The sequence below is a fragment of the Tenrec ecaudatus genome, chromosome 12, assembly GCF_050624435.1.
Source record: "Tenrec ecaudatus isolate mTenEca1 chromosome 12, mTenEca1.hap1, whole genome shotgun sequence".
In the NCBI taxonomy this organism is placed as follows: domain Eukaryota; kingdom Metazoa; phylum Chordata; class Mammalia; order Afrosoricida; family Tenrecidae; genus Tenrec; species Tenrec ecaudatus.
In genome coordinates this window covers 18484018-18499006 of record NC_134541.1, presented here as the reverse complement: position 1 = coordinate 18499006, position 14989 = coordinate 18484018, and the positions used below count along the sequence as shown (strand labels likewise).

Genomic DNA, 14989 nt, shown 5'->3' with positions numbered 1-14989 from the left:
TTTTCATCTCCGAATAAGTGTTCACTACTATCATGTCTTCTCTCTAAATCTTACAATAGTCCTAAAATTTAAAAAAAACCCAACATTTTAAATAAATAAAACCCTTACTCTTTCTTCCAACTCCAACAGTGGACCAAGGCCTCTGGAGCAGATGCTTTGTCGATCTTCTTGCAAGCATCTCAAGACTGGTCCTTTCGCTCAACCCTTCCTTTTTTATCCCCACCTGCATCCCTCGTATTCGCCCGACACACAAGCCCTGGAAAAGAACTAGCCATCATCCCGCGTTGTTTTCACTCTGCAGTGACCGGGTTGTGGAAAGGCAACAGTTGTGTGCTTTTAATATCCGGAGGCTTCGGCTACGGCTACGGCGACAATCGTGAAACGACATTAAACACCGTGGGCCGTCCGTTTTCGGAGGAACCCTCTCAGACTGATCCACAGCCGCCTCCCGCAGGGCGCGATGGGGGTCTGGGGTAGCAGGCGTCTGGCTCCTCGTTTTCCCGGCTAGGATAGGACATCCTGGATGCGGGCAGGGCTCTTTTGCAACTTGGGGGTTCGGCCTGGACCGACCTTCCCTGGCTCTCGGCTGGTGAATGCCACTCCTCGTCGTTCAGGTCTCCGCTCCAAAGGCGCGCCTTTCCTGGCCAGCTCAGGGGCTGCCACAGCTCCCTTGCGTTTTCCCTGTTTGTGGGAGCCTCGGTTACAGGCTCACTCCAGCGCCCTCCTCTAGGTCGCGGTGCGGTGGGTTCTCAGTGATGCGGAGACAGTAATAGAAGAAATGAACTCGTGCCATCCAGCCGATCATTAAGGCCGCCCACCCTCTTCCGGCTTCCTCCGGGTCCTCCTCTGACTTCTGGCCCCGCACACCTCTCCCGGGCCATAGACCGCGCCTGCGCGGGCCCGGAGGGGCGTCACCGGGCGGAGCCCCGCCCCCGGCCCCGCCTGCCGCTCTGCGCCTGCGCCTTTGGAAACGAGGCTGCCCGCGTCCTCCCGCCCTCCCTCCCTCCCTCTCCGCTGCCGGAAGGCTTCACTGTTCTTTTTGGGGTAGAGAGGTTTGGGCCTTCCGGGTCGGCCATTTTTATGTTTTTAAAAGGGCTAATATCGGATAATAAAATAAAGCGGGCTCGTGTTTGGAAAAATATCAACGCATATCGTTGTGGCGGGATTTACTCTCCCCTAAAATAATGGTATGGTCCCATGTGAGCCCCGCCCCTACCCAGAATCTCACCCCGCGACGCACTTCCGGAAAGTAAAAGCCAGAGGCGACTCGGCGTCTTACGTTCTGACGTCATTACGTCGCCCCGGAGGTAGCGCCACCTCCGGGTCCACGGCCTCCCTGCGCGTCTCAGTGCTCACGCCGTTGCTAAGCGGCGCTTGGGTACCTACCTGGCCGCCGGATGCTGGATGGCGCTACGGGAAGATGGTGGTCACCGGGTCTCAGGTGAGAAAGCCTCCGATTGCGATGGCCCACCGGGACGTTGGGCGGCCGGGGAGCTGGCGAGCACTTCGCCAAACTTCCCTCGGCACCTCTGGGCCGGAGTTTGGGAAAATTCGGAGCCCACCAAGGTAAAGGCGAGGATGTAGATCCAGGTCCTAGTCTGCATCTCCCCTGGCTGCACCGAGGTTTGCCCCTGCTGTTTTGGATGGGCATTTTAAGATCGTAGTCTATGCTCCACGGAAGAACGAAGAGGCTTTCAACTCTCTTAAAGAGTCACAAACACCACCACCCCCAAAGAAAACAAGAGGCACAGCCCTAGAAACCCGCAGGGGCAGTTCCACCCTGCCCTATAAGGCGAACACCCCCGGATGGCAGGCAGTGTGTGGTGTGCTTTGTTTTCTTATACTCAGTGAGACAAAGCACATTGTTGTGACCTTGGTCTTTCTGTTTGTCATGTGGAAAAATACACTTTCGATGTGCAGGATTCTTGAAGAGAAAGTGACTGGGCAGTGAGGGATATTTGTGCTTGCTGAGATATTTTTCATTCTAACTAACTCACTGCTCCTTGGCTCCTAGTGACCCAGTAGGATAGGGTAGAACTGCCTCTGGGGGTTTTTGAGAATGTAACTTTTTATGGGGGTAGAAAGGCCCATCTTTCTCCTGAGGAGCGACAGGTAGTTTCAAACCACTGATCTTTCGAATAGCCGTCCAAGGAGTAACCACTACTCTCCCCGCCCCCAGCTCCCTGCTAGACCTAGGGAAACAAGTTCGGGGTCTTTCTGACAGACAATGAATCCAGATCTGCTCCTCTTGCCAGGATGCTGTTGGCTTTTATTACTCTTTCCCATGAAGAGTCAACCAACAGGCAAAAGGGGTTCATTGCTTTCTCCTAGGAATCCCGCTCCTACGGATGTGTCCTAAAGGAATATTCTATCAATGGTAAAAGCAGGACTAGTCCATTCCAGGAGCATCTGTAATGGCCAAAAGTTAGAAAAGTATGCAGTGTAGGCAGTGGTTCATTATGGCCTGGCTGTGCCTTAGATCACGCATCCACAAACTTTCATGGAGGCTTCCTCTCGGGAAACTGGAAAAAGTGGAATATGATGGTACTTGTGTGAAGCCAAGCCCAAACTCTCTGCCCTCTGGTGCATTCGGACTCATAACAACCCTATAGGACAGGGTAGAACTGCCTTTGTGGATTTCAGAGACTGTGGCTCCTCATGGAGTAGAAAGCCTCAGCTTTTGGGGTGACTGCTAGTTTTGAATTGCTAACCCTGTAGTGAGCAGCCCAACCCATTATGCCACCAGTTACTTGGACACAGCCAGAAATAAGCCTAAGTGTGGATGGGCTGGAGCATCGAGGACAGCTGTTTCTCTGTGATGAGATAATAGAGGAAGCTTTTGTTCCCCAACTTGACAGCTCATAGAGTTGGGAATAAGGCCTCAATGCTGTACAATCTGCAGAAACCAGAACCTGATAAGGCTGAAGTCTGCCAAGAGACGGACAGTAACAACAAACCAAAACACTCTCAGCTAATAGAGAACCACAGACATGTGGTAAGACTGCATCCTTTCAAAGGTGGAAAACTTGCAAGACCTGGCAAAGCAATGCTGTCTTCCCATTGAGTTTGACTCTCACAGGTTTTGCTCTGTAGGAATGTATTATGTAGTCAGGGTAGCAGGTCAGTTTGGTAAAGGACATTGATGTCGGGCAGCTTTCTAGTGCTTTAAAAACAATTCAGATGCACTGCCATCGAGTGGTTGCGGCTCATTGTGACCCTTGAGGAGAGGGAAGAATGCCCCTCTGTGGGTTTCTGAGACTCACTCCTTATGGGGGTAGAAAGCCTCGTCTTTCTCCCGAAGGATGGCTGGTGACGGTGGAGTGCAGAGCTTTCTGTTAGTGGCCCAGTGAGTAAGCACTACACCACCAGGGCTCCTTTCTCTTGGGCAGGGCGCGCCGGGAGAACGACACTGAAGCTCATTTTAAGCACCAAGAGAAGGTAAAATCAAACACAATTGCTGTCAATTGACTTCTAGTTCAGAGTGACCCCATGCATGCAGAACGGGACTCCAGGGGAGTGTGTCCTCCCAAGGATTTCCAAAGCTGCAACCTTTAGAAGCAGACTGCCAGGTCTTTGGAGGTGCCTTGGGTGGGTTCCAATCACAAACCCCCAATGTTTGGGTTAGTAGTGGAGTGCTTAATCATGTGTGCCCCACAGAAACCCACATTAAAATCTAGGTGGGTCAGTATTCAAATACTGAAAGACACAGAGAGAGAAAGTACTGGGGGAAAGCGTATTGGCTATCTTTATACTCTTGGCTTGTCTCAAACCTTTTATTTTGGTTCTACAAAATTCAAAACCCCCGTGTGGTATGGCCTCAAATCAAAGACGGACCAAGCAAACTACCAGAAGCTACGGTAAGTAAGTCTGAGGACAGATGAATGGAAAACAATTTGTTTAAAGATCAATTACCAAAAAATAGGAAAAGCAGTAGAAAAACGAGCAGAGTACCTGAACTGGAAATTCCGAGATTTAAGTGGCCAATATCCATAGTGAAAGATGGCCATCTTACCAATTTACTCAACAGTGTAAATTGGCGAACGTTCATGATGGTGGTGATTGCACTCATTTTAATGTGTGGAAACCGTTGAATTATATGCTGTGTGAGCCACATGTCCAAAAACTTAAAACTCACTTAACAAGATAAAAAGCAATCTGTGTGGCTGACTTCCACCTTGAGGAAGAAAGAAAAAAATTGAAACAATAAATTTGGTGGACGTTTGTGTTTTTATCATTTTATTGGCAAACATGAAAATGATTGACAATAGTTGGGATTGTGTGGAAGCAAATATAACTAGTGTTCGTGGAAATATAAGTTGTTTTTTAGCACTTCCACAGGTAAGAATTTATTCCGTAGATGTGCAGTGTACACAAAAACATCATGCTCAAGAATACTGTTTGTGGAATGTTTTGCTAGTGAAAATTTGGAAAGAAAAAAGGCGTCAATCAGCATATGCTGATGGAGTAGATTGCCGAGCGTCTATGCAGCTGTGTACATGCTTAAGTACTGGCATGGGGAGTGGTCAGAGCCCAGGGTTTGATGAGAAAGTGTGTTATAGAACAGCACATATGAGACAATCCTATTGCGTAAACACTTCAGGTATGGAAAGACTCGAAGACTATATCCCAAACCTAATCATAGTTCGCAGTGAGACATCAGATTGAAAGGATGAATGCCAGGAAGGAGGTAAGCAGAAGGTGGGGAGAGCTAGGGGTGAGGTGGTGGGAGAGGCAGCAGAGGAGAGAAGTGGCCCGAGCAGGGGTGGACTGTTTGGCCTCCCATTTCTGCAGTTGATGATGATGTCTTTTACCCTCTGGGGTTTCACAGCTGGATGGCAGCTGTGTACATGTTCTTGATAAATTAAAAGACGTCAGAGGCAAATATTTCTTACTTTTGGAATGTTGTTTATTCGCTGTTTCCTGATCCCTCCTCTGTTCTTTAAGGTAACCATGGAGAAGGAGCTTCGGAGCACCATTCTTTTCAATGCATCCAAGAAGGAGATCTTTACCACCAACAGTGGTTACAAATCTATGCAGAAAAGACTTCGCAGTAACTGGAAGATTCAGAGGTGACTACTAGTTGTTTTTGTTTTTTCCCCGAGTGTCAGCTGTGGTCTGCTGGTAACATTGGAAAGACTCCCTCCTGTAAGCTGGACCTGGGGGAGCGATCGGACCTTGTCATACAGTGTTCAGAAGTAAATATGTTGTTATGAAAAGATCTCTTTTGTAAATTGGCAGTCAGCATATTAAGTTGTCGCCTAATACACAAAGCAAAAAAATATTCTCATTATATAGAGAGAGTTTTTTAAGTGCTTAGGGTTTTACCAGGGTCTTTGGTAATTTTTGTTAAAGCCATGCATTCATTTTAACGTGGGCTAGTGCTTCAGGGCAAGGAAGGACAAATGAAAAGTGTGAATGTGTGTGTGTGCATCTGCACGTGCATGCAGGAGCACGCACATGCACTTTTTTGGTCATGGTAAGGGTATGTCACTATATAACTGAGAATAGAGCTGTCTGTTAGCAGCTGGAAGGCTTTGCCATGCCTTCCCCTGGCTTCACTTGGATACCTTGGCTCGTAGGAAGGGCTTGGGCTCTGACGGCTCTAGGGCAGACCTGTAGAGGAGACTCTCACTTTGGGAGAAAGGTTGACAAGCAGGCACCTCTAAGTTCCTTTTTCTCGGAGTCTCTGTATCCTCTGATTCCCCACAGTCTGGAAGCTGAAAGAATCCACACGTGGGTTTAAATCAAGAGTTTAACACTTGCTTTTCAAATCCTCTTCTAGCTTAAAAGATGAAATCACAATGGACAAGCTCATCGGGGTGAACCTGTGGATCACGGCTGGGCCGAGGGAAAAGTTCACGGCCGCTGAGGTAAGAAGTAGAGCGAGACCGCTAAGAGCAAGGGCTCTGAAATAAGATTTCTGGAATGCAGATCCTACTGTAGCATTTATTGACTGTTTAGACCCTAAAAGGAATCACTGTAGCTTTCGGAGCCGTTTTATTTATAAATAAAATGGAATGATTGAAAAAGAAAACAACTGAAACTCAGTGCCACCAAGTGGCGTCCGACACACAGCGACGCTACAGGACAGGCTAGAGCAGCCCCTGTGGGTCTCCCAGACGGTCACTCTCTTTGGAAGTAGACGGTCTCATCTTTTTCCTGCAGCGTGCCTGTTAGTTTTGAACTGCTGACCTTGTGGTTAGTCATCTAGCGAGCAACCACGATGCCACCAAGACTCCTCTTCAAAAGGGATGATTAACTAAGAATACGTCACAGAGTTTTTGTGATTAGCTGAGAGCATCCGTGAAAAATAGCGCAGACATTGTGAGGGTTGATTAAATATTACAGACTGTGCTAACATATTTTTGCTTTGCTAGTAGAAAAATTCGACTTAAAATGAAACTGCTGGGATGTGAGGGTGATCTGCCTGTGACATCTGTCACCCCATTGATCACCAGGGTTGATTCAGCTGATCTAGCTGCCTAGGCGGGCGTCCCCTTCCTCCCTCACCGTTCCATGTGTGTCCCTCCCGAAGTTGAAGAGGACGACGTTCCCCAAGGAGGACCGTCCTTCAGTCAAGGGTGTATGAGTAGCTGCGCTCCCTCCCCTGCTAGAATCTCCAAACAAGTTCTCAAATCAAAGTGCTTGCTCTATTTCCTGGAACAGATGGAGAGTACAAAGGAGGAGGACCCAGAACCCAGCAGGACTCTTTCCCACAGGGACTGGAGGGAGTGCCCTGTGCTCAGGGGGGCTGTGGGGAGGGTGAGGTGGCCCAGGGCCAGTGTGATCCCCAGCCTGAGGCACGTCAAGCTCTCCTGCTTTTAGCTTCTAAGAACCCATCTGAACTTGCCTCTGTTGGTGGCTAGCAGAGGTCTTCCCTAAGGCCTTCCTGAGACCACTGGTTCCCTAGTCATTGCTTCTGGCCTCCTTGGACCAGAACAGGGTTTGGTTCATCCCTCAAGAACCCTGTGATGCCTTTTAGGGATGCAGTGCTTCGGAAGCTGTGCTTCTGCCCATCCAGAGGTACTTAGATCAATCTAGGAGATAGGCTGAAGAGTCTGTGGTTTGCACCTCAGTTACATTGACTCATCAATCTTGCTTAGTGGTGGTCTTCAGTTTCCACTCAATGACCACGTGACCCGACCCAGTGGCTCCCAGCCCCATCACCTGTATTCTCCAGGGGTGTGCATTGGTGCTAGAACCCACCACAGCTTCTCAACAATTCAGTAAGTTAAGATCTGGTGTCGACTTGGTTGCGCCAGTGGCTTGTCAATGAGCACCTAGGCATTCCCGTGACTTGGCTAACACACCGGGATTACAGCCTTCCCCTATTTGGGATCAGATTAGAGGGGAGTGCAACCCCCCTTCCTCAGGCCACAGCCCTGCTACAGCAAAGTGCCTCCGGGGTGTCACCTCCTTCTGATACCAGCTGACCCTGTGGAGAAGCCTGCACTTGATTCATCGACCTCCGGTAGTCAAAGTTTCAGCCTGATCTTGGGGTGCGGCGGGCAGGGAGGTACAGGCCGGGCAAGTGGGAGCTTCTAGTAGCTTTCCACTTGGAGTTTGCTATGCAAGGTCATTTTGGAAGTACCAATTCAGTGTGAGCATGTTAGCGCTTTCTGTACTTCCATTGAACCTTAGAGATGGTGCTGCCACCGTGGGTCCCCACAGAGCAGCCCTGTGGGCGCTGCGTGGACCCAGGCGGTACCCGTTCCCTGGTACCTGGGATTCTCCTGAGTCGGCACTGACTGGACGACACCTCACCACAACCACGCGGACCTGGAACGTTGACTTGTTCCTAGTGCGTTGCCCAAAGGTCTCTTGGGTTTTGTCCACCCCCGTTTGTACAGTTTGAAGTCTTGAAGAAATATCTCGACGGTGGTGGAGACATCCTTGTTATGCTGGGAGAAGGTGGAGAATCCAGATTTGACACCAACATTAACTTTCTACTAGAAGAATATGGAATCATGGTTAATAACGGTAATTATAAAAACAAGTGGAGGAGGTCATTCCCTATCTTTCACCGCATTGCAGCTCTCGGGCTTGGGGAACAGTGGGCTGAAGGTGCATGAGCTTGCATTCTGACCTCCCCAGTGATCTGAGCTTGTGGACCAAAGCTCAGCTGCTTGTTTGTAAGACGGGGAGCACTGGGGAGTGAGTTTCAGGCTGCCTTCCTGCTCAGTCTGTGGGTTTCTAGAAACACAGGCCTTCTCATCCTCAAATGCACCTTCCGTTTCTCTGTCATTTTCCTGGAAGATGCTGTGGTCCGGAATGTGTATTACAAGTATTTTCACCCTAAAGAGGCCCTCGTTTCGAACGGCGTCCTGAACAGGTGAGCGTGTTGGGGGGCGCACCCTGAATTTCTCCTGAATTTTCCCTCCCCTTCCCCGCCGGCTGCTCAGAGCCCCTGCTTCCTTTCTCGCCCATCAAACGATCCTCCTGCCACTTTGGGAAATTGCTCCACATGGGCGTTTTGTCAGACGTTACAGAAAACCCACTTCATAAAGGGATTCGGCCATCAGGGACTTGATTGGAAAGAGGCCAGGCTGAGAGGTGGGAGGGAAGCACTTGTCTTAGCTCCGCTCGCCTCTCTGCATAGGCCTCATCTTCAAGGTAGAGGTCAGTTAACAGGTTAGAGAAGTGTGCACAGCTCCCTGCTTCCTCTCTTTGTGCCTGACCCCCCGGTAGGAGGGCATTCCCAGGTGGAGCAGCCCTGAGGTTCTGTGTGTGTCACGCCCAGGCCAGCCGCTGAGGATGCCCTGGTGAGGTAGCGAGATCCCCACCCTGCTCCACTGGATCCCAAAGCAAACACTCGGAGCTGTTGGGCAAGGGAAAGGCGTGTGAGAGGAGCGCAGCATCCCCTGTCCCCTGTGTCCCCAGCTCCTCATTCTACGCTCAAGCTTGCTGTCTGCCAGCCTTCCCTGGGGCCTGAAGGCACAGAAATAACCAGCACGGGGACCCCGTCCTTAGGGTCAACAGAGAAGAACTGACTCTGATATTCAAGTGCTCAGACCTGCAGGTTACCTTTATTTACTTTTTAAAAGTTGAAACTTGAAAACTGCTAAGTCCTGGCATCTGGTTCATACTTAACTGCTGGTGAATGTAGTGTAAAACTCTACTTTCCGTTGTCTAATAGGCTGCTCTTGTTTCTTAAAGGGAGATTAGCCGAGCTGCCGGGAAGGCTGTGCCTGGGGTGGTCGACGAGGAAAGCAGTGGAAACAACGCCCAGTGAGTGTGGAGGAGTGGGCCGGGGTGGGGGGTGGTGGTGCATGGGACCTGCTGCGGCTGTTGTGTTTTAAGAGTGGTTTTCTTGGTGGGTTCTCCCCATTTTCAAAATGGATAATTTTCCACTGATTAATTCTCATGGAAAACGAAACCATGCAAACCGTTTTAAAAGGTGGGGAGAAGTCCTGCCCTATATAGTCCTGTCCTATACAGCTCTGCTACTGCTCCCCATGATAATCAGATGTTTGGTTGTGTGGGTTTTGCATAGACAACCACCTACATGAAGGGCTCTTGTCTGGGAGCAAATGACCTCATCTTCCTCCCTCAGAGCAGCTGGTGGATTCGGACCACTGACCTTGCCAAGAGTCAGTCGTCCAATGCCTAACCCACAGCACCACAAGGGCTCCTTATTGTGCAGCCTGTAGGGCAGTGGTTCTCAACCTTCCTAATGCCGCAACCCTTTATTACAGATCCTCATGTTGTGGTGACAGCCCCCCCGCCCCCAACCATAACATTTTCGTTGCTACTTCACCACTGTCATTTTGCTACTTTTATGAATCGGGAGGACTCTGTGAAAGGGTCGTTCGACCTCCAAATGGGTCTCGACCCCCAGGTTGAGAACCGCTGCTCTCGGTCATCTGTGATAGTGGTGCTTTAATAATGAAACCACCGGACATTCTGTGAAGGAGTGCTGGTGGGGTCCTGCCTATGTGCTGAGCTGCCAACCGGGCAGCGGTTTGAGCCCGCCCAGCAGCCTCAGAAGCCCCATGGGGCAGGCCCACGCTGCCCTCTAGGGTCACTGCAGGCTGGCATCAAGTCCCCTCGTCGCTGGTGGGTGTTTTGCTTTTCGAGGAATTAGGCCCTTCCTGCGTGTCCAACAGGTATGAACGTGTTTCATTGTGATCCTCACCCTCCAAGATGAAATACAGAAGGATTGATTGTGCTAACCCATGTACCACTCTCAAGAGTCAACACTTAAGAGTCAAAATGAGGCAGCCTCTGGCTGAGCCTGTATTCTGTAGTGTTATAAGTGAGTCAGTCTGGGCACCCGAGGTCTTAGTCAGGAGAGTGGAAAGTCACTGGAGTCCCACCAGCGTGGAGTGATGCAGGTGCCTCTTGATTCCGTAAGCCTCCCACTGGGACGCATGCAGCCGATGGTAGGCATGAAGTCTTCAGCCGGGTTGTGGCCATATCTCCTTCCCTCTAGGACTCATGGGAGATTCACACCCTCCGTGCAAGAGGCCAGGGTGCCCGTCTCAGCCCCTGGAACCTAAGTGCGGCTTCCCCTCAGCTGGTCGATGCTGTAATGCTGAGCTGGAAGCAGATACAAGAATAGCCTGGCCTCTTCAGACAGTCAGGCCAAGGCAAACCTTTCATGTTGCAGGGTCCAGTCCCCCTGCGCATGGGGCGCCATCAGCTGAGGACTGACGTGGCAGGAGCTAAGACAGCCGCAGGAGTCTCTTATTCAGAGCTGTCAGAGTGTGTAAACTTTCTCCCGGCCCACCTCACATTGCTCTCCCTCCCCAGATGGTGGGTGACCTTGGGGAACTCTGCTCAGGGGGAACTCTGGTTCAGGCCTCCGATGAGGGCCCCCTCTTTTTTCCTCTCCCACCGTAGAGGCTAGTTTAGTTCTTTCAGGTAGAATCGTTGCACTTTCTTAATGGATACTTGGATTTCTTGAAAGCCTTGATGAAACTTGCAACTGAGAGGCTTAGAGGGAATTTTGCGTGATGATGCAGCACTCAGGATAGGCTGAGACTCTCTCACAAAGTCTGACCTCTCACCCGGGCTGTCGGCGTGTCTCCGCTGTCTTTCAGGGCTCTCACCTTCGTCTACCCCTTTGGGGCCACCCTGAGTGTCATGAAGCCAGCAGTGGCTGTGCTGTCCACAGGCTCCGTCTGCTTTCCACTCAACCGGCCTATCCTGGCTTTCTACCGCTCCAAGGTACAGCCCACCTCCCGGCGGGCCACGCGCGTGGTTGCCATTGCCGAAAGAGGGAAAACAGCTTTGCCATTTCCAGTGAGGTGCCATGTGTAGTTTTTCATTCTCAACCTGTGGGTTGCGACCCCTTTGGGGGGTCAAAGGACCCTCTCACAGGGGTCAGCCGATTCCTAACAGTAGCAACATGACAGTTGTGAAGTAGCAACGAAAATAATGTTATGGTTTGGGGGTCACCACCACATGAGGAACTGTATGAAAGGGTCGCGGCATTAGGCAGGTTGCGAACCACTGGTCCAGAGGATCATCTCGTGAAGAGCTGTCTCTGTTATCTGTGTTTTAGCTGTGGGGAAACAGAATTGGCCAGTCCCTGACGGAGTCAGACCTTCCACCCAGCTCTTCTAGTTCCACGTCCACAGCTTTCCCACCGGGGTGCAATGAATCACTCCAAACGTTGGTCCTCTCACCATTTTCCACATGCCCAGTTCAGTGGCCTCAGTGGCATTCCATGTGTGGTCCACTGTCTGCGTCCAGAGTCTCCCGTCCCCTCACAGGCGGTGGCTGACTCGGAAATGAGCTCTTAGTCCCCTCCAGGGCAGCTGGCTCTCATGGTCAGTGTAGACAGAAGCCACGCAGGGAAAGGCCGAGGTGGCAAACCACCCCCAAATGCGCAGGAGTTTGCTGCCGACAAAACCCCTGTTCAGTTCTCCCCCGGGAGATCCATGGAAATGTGGGGACAGGAACACAGCCTAGTCTCCAGAGCAGCACACCAGTCTCTTTGGGGTCCACTTCAGTTGTGGTGGTGCCGTGTGTGCCGAGTGGAACTGCACCCCGTAGGGGCTTTGTGGCTGTGACTCTGACACCCCTGGTGGATTTGAACTGTGAACCTTTGGGTTAGTAGCCTGTCGCTGAACTCTGCCACCCAGAGACGTGGACAGCCTTATTTTATCGCCACTTTTCCATTGCCTCTTATTTAGTGACTTTAGCTGCATGGAAATCCCCAGCAACCTTCCATCTTTCCCCCAGGGACCTAGATGCCCTGATTCCTTATAATCCTACTTTTTCTGGGTGGGACCTCTATTCTTTCCCAGTGGTTTTTAGAATTCTGTTCCTTGTTTTAGTAGGAATTGAGTAATGTCTATGCTGTGGCTCAAAGATGATCATTAAGCAGAATTTGTAGAGCTGTTGTAGTAGTTAGCCTCCTCTCTCAAGTAGCGACAAGTGTTGATTTCAAATGTAAGTATTAGTAAATGATTTAAGAGGCGGAGCCAATAATCACCACGTCAGCAAGGCAATGAGCTGCTATGTTAAGGGTCCTCGGGTAGTGTGGTACTAGACCCAGGACGATCTGACTTCCTAACCGTCACACCCCAGCCCCATGGAAGGGGAGGCGGGGCGGGGCCAGCACCCAGGACTCTGTCTCCTTACCCACGCCGCAGCCTTCCCGAGCTGTTCGCCGTTCCCTCGGGGTCTTTGCTTCCTGGGCGGGTGGGCTCATTCTGCATTCACAGAGAAAACTGGCCCTGGAGTAGACAGCCAGAGTCATGGACTAGATGATGGGCAGAGGCTGGGAAAGGAAGGAAGCAGGTGGGAATGGTCAGAGTCTCATCAGGACAGGCCAAGTGGATTAGAGGAAACATCTAGACCTGCAGTTCTCAACCTGTGGGCTGCGACCCCTTTGGGGGTCAAACGACCCTTTCACAGGGGTCACCCGATTCATCACAGTAGCAAGACGACAGTGGTGAAGTAGCAGCGAAAATAATGTTATGGTTGGGGGTCACCACCACATGAGGAACTGTATGAAAGGGTCGCGGTATTAAGGAAGGTTGAGAACCGTTGCTCTAGACTCTCCTGGACATGAACGCGGTAGAGACAAGAAGATGATATTATTCAGGAAAGGACAACAAAAGCCTAACTCGGGGGAGGTGAGAAGTGACCTGCCGGCACAGCACAGCTCGCTGGGTCACTTCCCCTTTCGTTCTCTAGACTCCTACCAAATTGGCCTCCTGCTCGGAAGCACAGCTGTTGAGTCCGTTTCCATGGTGATGGTAGAGCCCTAATTCTGGGCTTGTGTTTCCTGTCTATTTGCTTATAATGTGGCGCAAGCCAAAGTTTGCTGTGCCTGTGGGTCGTCGTTTGTTCAAAAACTGTAGGTGGATGCCTTTTGTGGTCTCTGGCTTCAGTATAATTCTTCCCTTGGCACGCTGACAGCTGGGCCCGGGCCCCGTGGGCCGAGCCAGAAAACATGGCCTCCTCCTCTTGTTTCACATCATAGTTGTGTTCCTCAAAACAAGGTACTGTGTGCTCATCATAGACCAATGGGAAATGAAGAAGAGAATGGAAACAGAACTCTCCGCACCGCCCGACCCGCGGGCCCACCCCGGGCATTTTGATGAGCTTTCCCCACTTTTGCTTGCGCCCCAGTTTGAGTCTGTCCTTCAGGGTTTGTGGCTAGGGTCTCTGTGCACGGTAGGCAGCCCTTGATTTTAAGTCTGGGGGGCATAGAGATAAGCCCTCTTCCCATGTCACTGTCATGTCACCTCATAATTCGTCCATTGAAGGAGGTGCCATTCATAGTCATTTTTCTGTGGTTTAACATTTGAATTTATTTGGAACTTTTTGTGGTAAATATTAAATTGGGGGGGTGCACTTCAGACTTCTTCAATGTGTGTGTGTGTTGGCAAAACAGTGTGTAAGAGCTTATTTGACTAACTCCTAATCAACACCATTTATACTAGCTTGTCATATTTAATATGATCGGCAAAAAGTACTATCCTGATTTCCTTAAAATAACTAATATTGGAATTGTTTTTCTTATCAACCAGCCATTTCTTTTGTAAATTGTTCATGCTTGTCACCCACTATTCTGGTTGACTCATAGTTAAATGCTATTTTTGGCACTCATAAATGACTTTATAGCCCCTTTATATAGTTCTTAACTCTAGACAGATTGCCTTCGTTTTTGGGTGGTTTCCCCTCTTCTTTAAGGCTCTAAGCTTCATCTCTAGATGGTGAGGAGCCCTGGTGGTGTAGTGGTTACACATTGAGACGCGATCCTAAAGGTCAGCAGTTTGAAACCACCAGCCCTCCTTGGCCGAAAGAGTGTGAGGTTCTTTATATGACTAGCAACGGGACAGTGCTATAGAGCTCAATTCAGGTTGCTTTTGGTTAGTGTCAGACGGCAAATATAAAAGTGCCTGCAGTGACAGGCAGGTTAGAACGTAGTTGTTACCGTAGTTGGCAAGTCTAGGCTGTTAAAACCTTGGTGTGAACGGATACTTAATTCTTATCATTAATAGCTGCTAGCGTGATATTAAGTGTTTGGGGACAAGGACGCATGTAGCACGTTCTGGCCCTGAGGGCCCTACCCCACTCTGATTGTCCTCGACAGACCCACGGGGGGAAGCTGGCAGTGCTTGGCTCATGCCACATGTTCAGTGACCAGTATTTGGACAAAGAAGAAAACGGCAAAATCATGGTAAGCTTTCTCCTTTCATCAGATTAATGTGTGATGTTGTGGGTCGGATTGTCATGTCATCGAAGCATTTGGTTTTTGAAGATATGCTGCTCTGTTCATTTAGCTGTTCAGAATTTAGCCACTCAGGGCCCAGCTAGTCACATGTCAGTCACTAAGGATACACCGCTCATTGCCACTGCCTTTAAAAAGTGTGTGGCCCGTTGAGAAAGGGCGAGAGATTGCCGAGTGCAGAGTGACGTGGTGAGCATTCTTACACATGCCAAGTTGGGGTGTGAGGTGACCATGGAAAGATGGTGAAGAGCTCGCCAACAAGGGCCTCCCATGCGGAGCCAAAGAGCTCCCCCCCTC

The 14989-nt window shown here is 50.3% G+C and overlaps 1 protein-coding gene across 2 annotated transcripts in view; it reads left to right on the top strand.

Moving 5' to 3' along the window:
• The first annotated feature begins 1274 nt into the window (after positions 1 to 1274).
• IFT52 (intraflagellar transport 52) overlaps positions 1275 to 14989 on the top strand; it is a 37432-nt gene continuing 23717 nt past the window's right edge. The window contains exons 1-9 of one of the 2 annotated variants that reach the window (XM_075528733.1): positions 1305 to 1441; positions 4601 to 4687; positions 4945 to 5069; positions 5783 to 5870; positions 7851 to 7980; positions 8257 to 8332; positions 9157 to 9228; positions 11043 to 11169; positions 14555 to 14641. In XM_075528733.1, coding sequence (XP_075384848.1) covers positions 4670 to 4687; positions 4945 to 5069; positions 5783 to 5870; positions 7851 to 7980; positions 8257 to 8332; positions 9157 to 9228; positions 11043 to 11169; positions 14555 to 14641 — 723 coding nt within the window. In that variant the 5' untranslated portion in view covers positions 1305 to 1441; positions 4601 to 4669. Of the gene's footprint in view, positions 1442 to 4600; positions 4688 to 4944; positions 5070 to 5782; positions 5871 to 7850; positions 7981 to 8256; positions 8333 to 9156; positions 9229 to 11042; positions 11170 to 14554; positions 14642 to 14989 lie in introns of both variants that reach the window. The other variant, XM_075528732.1, reaches the window with a different exon arrangement.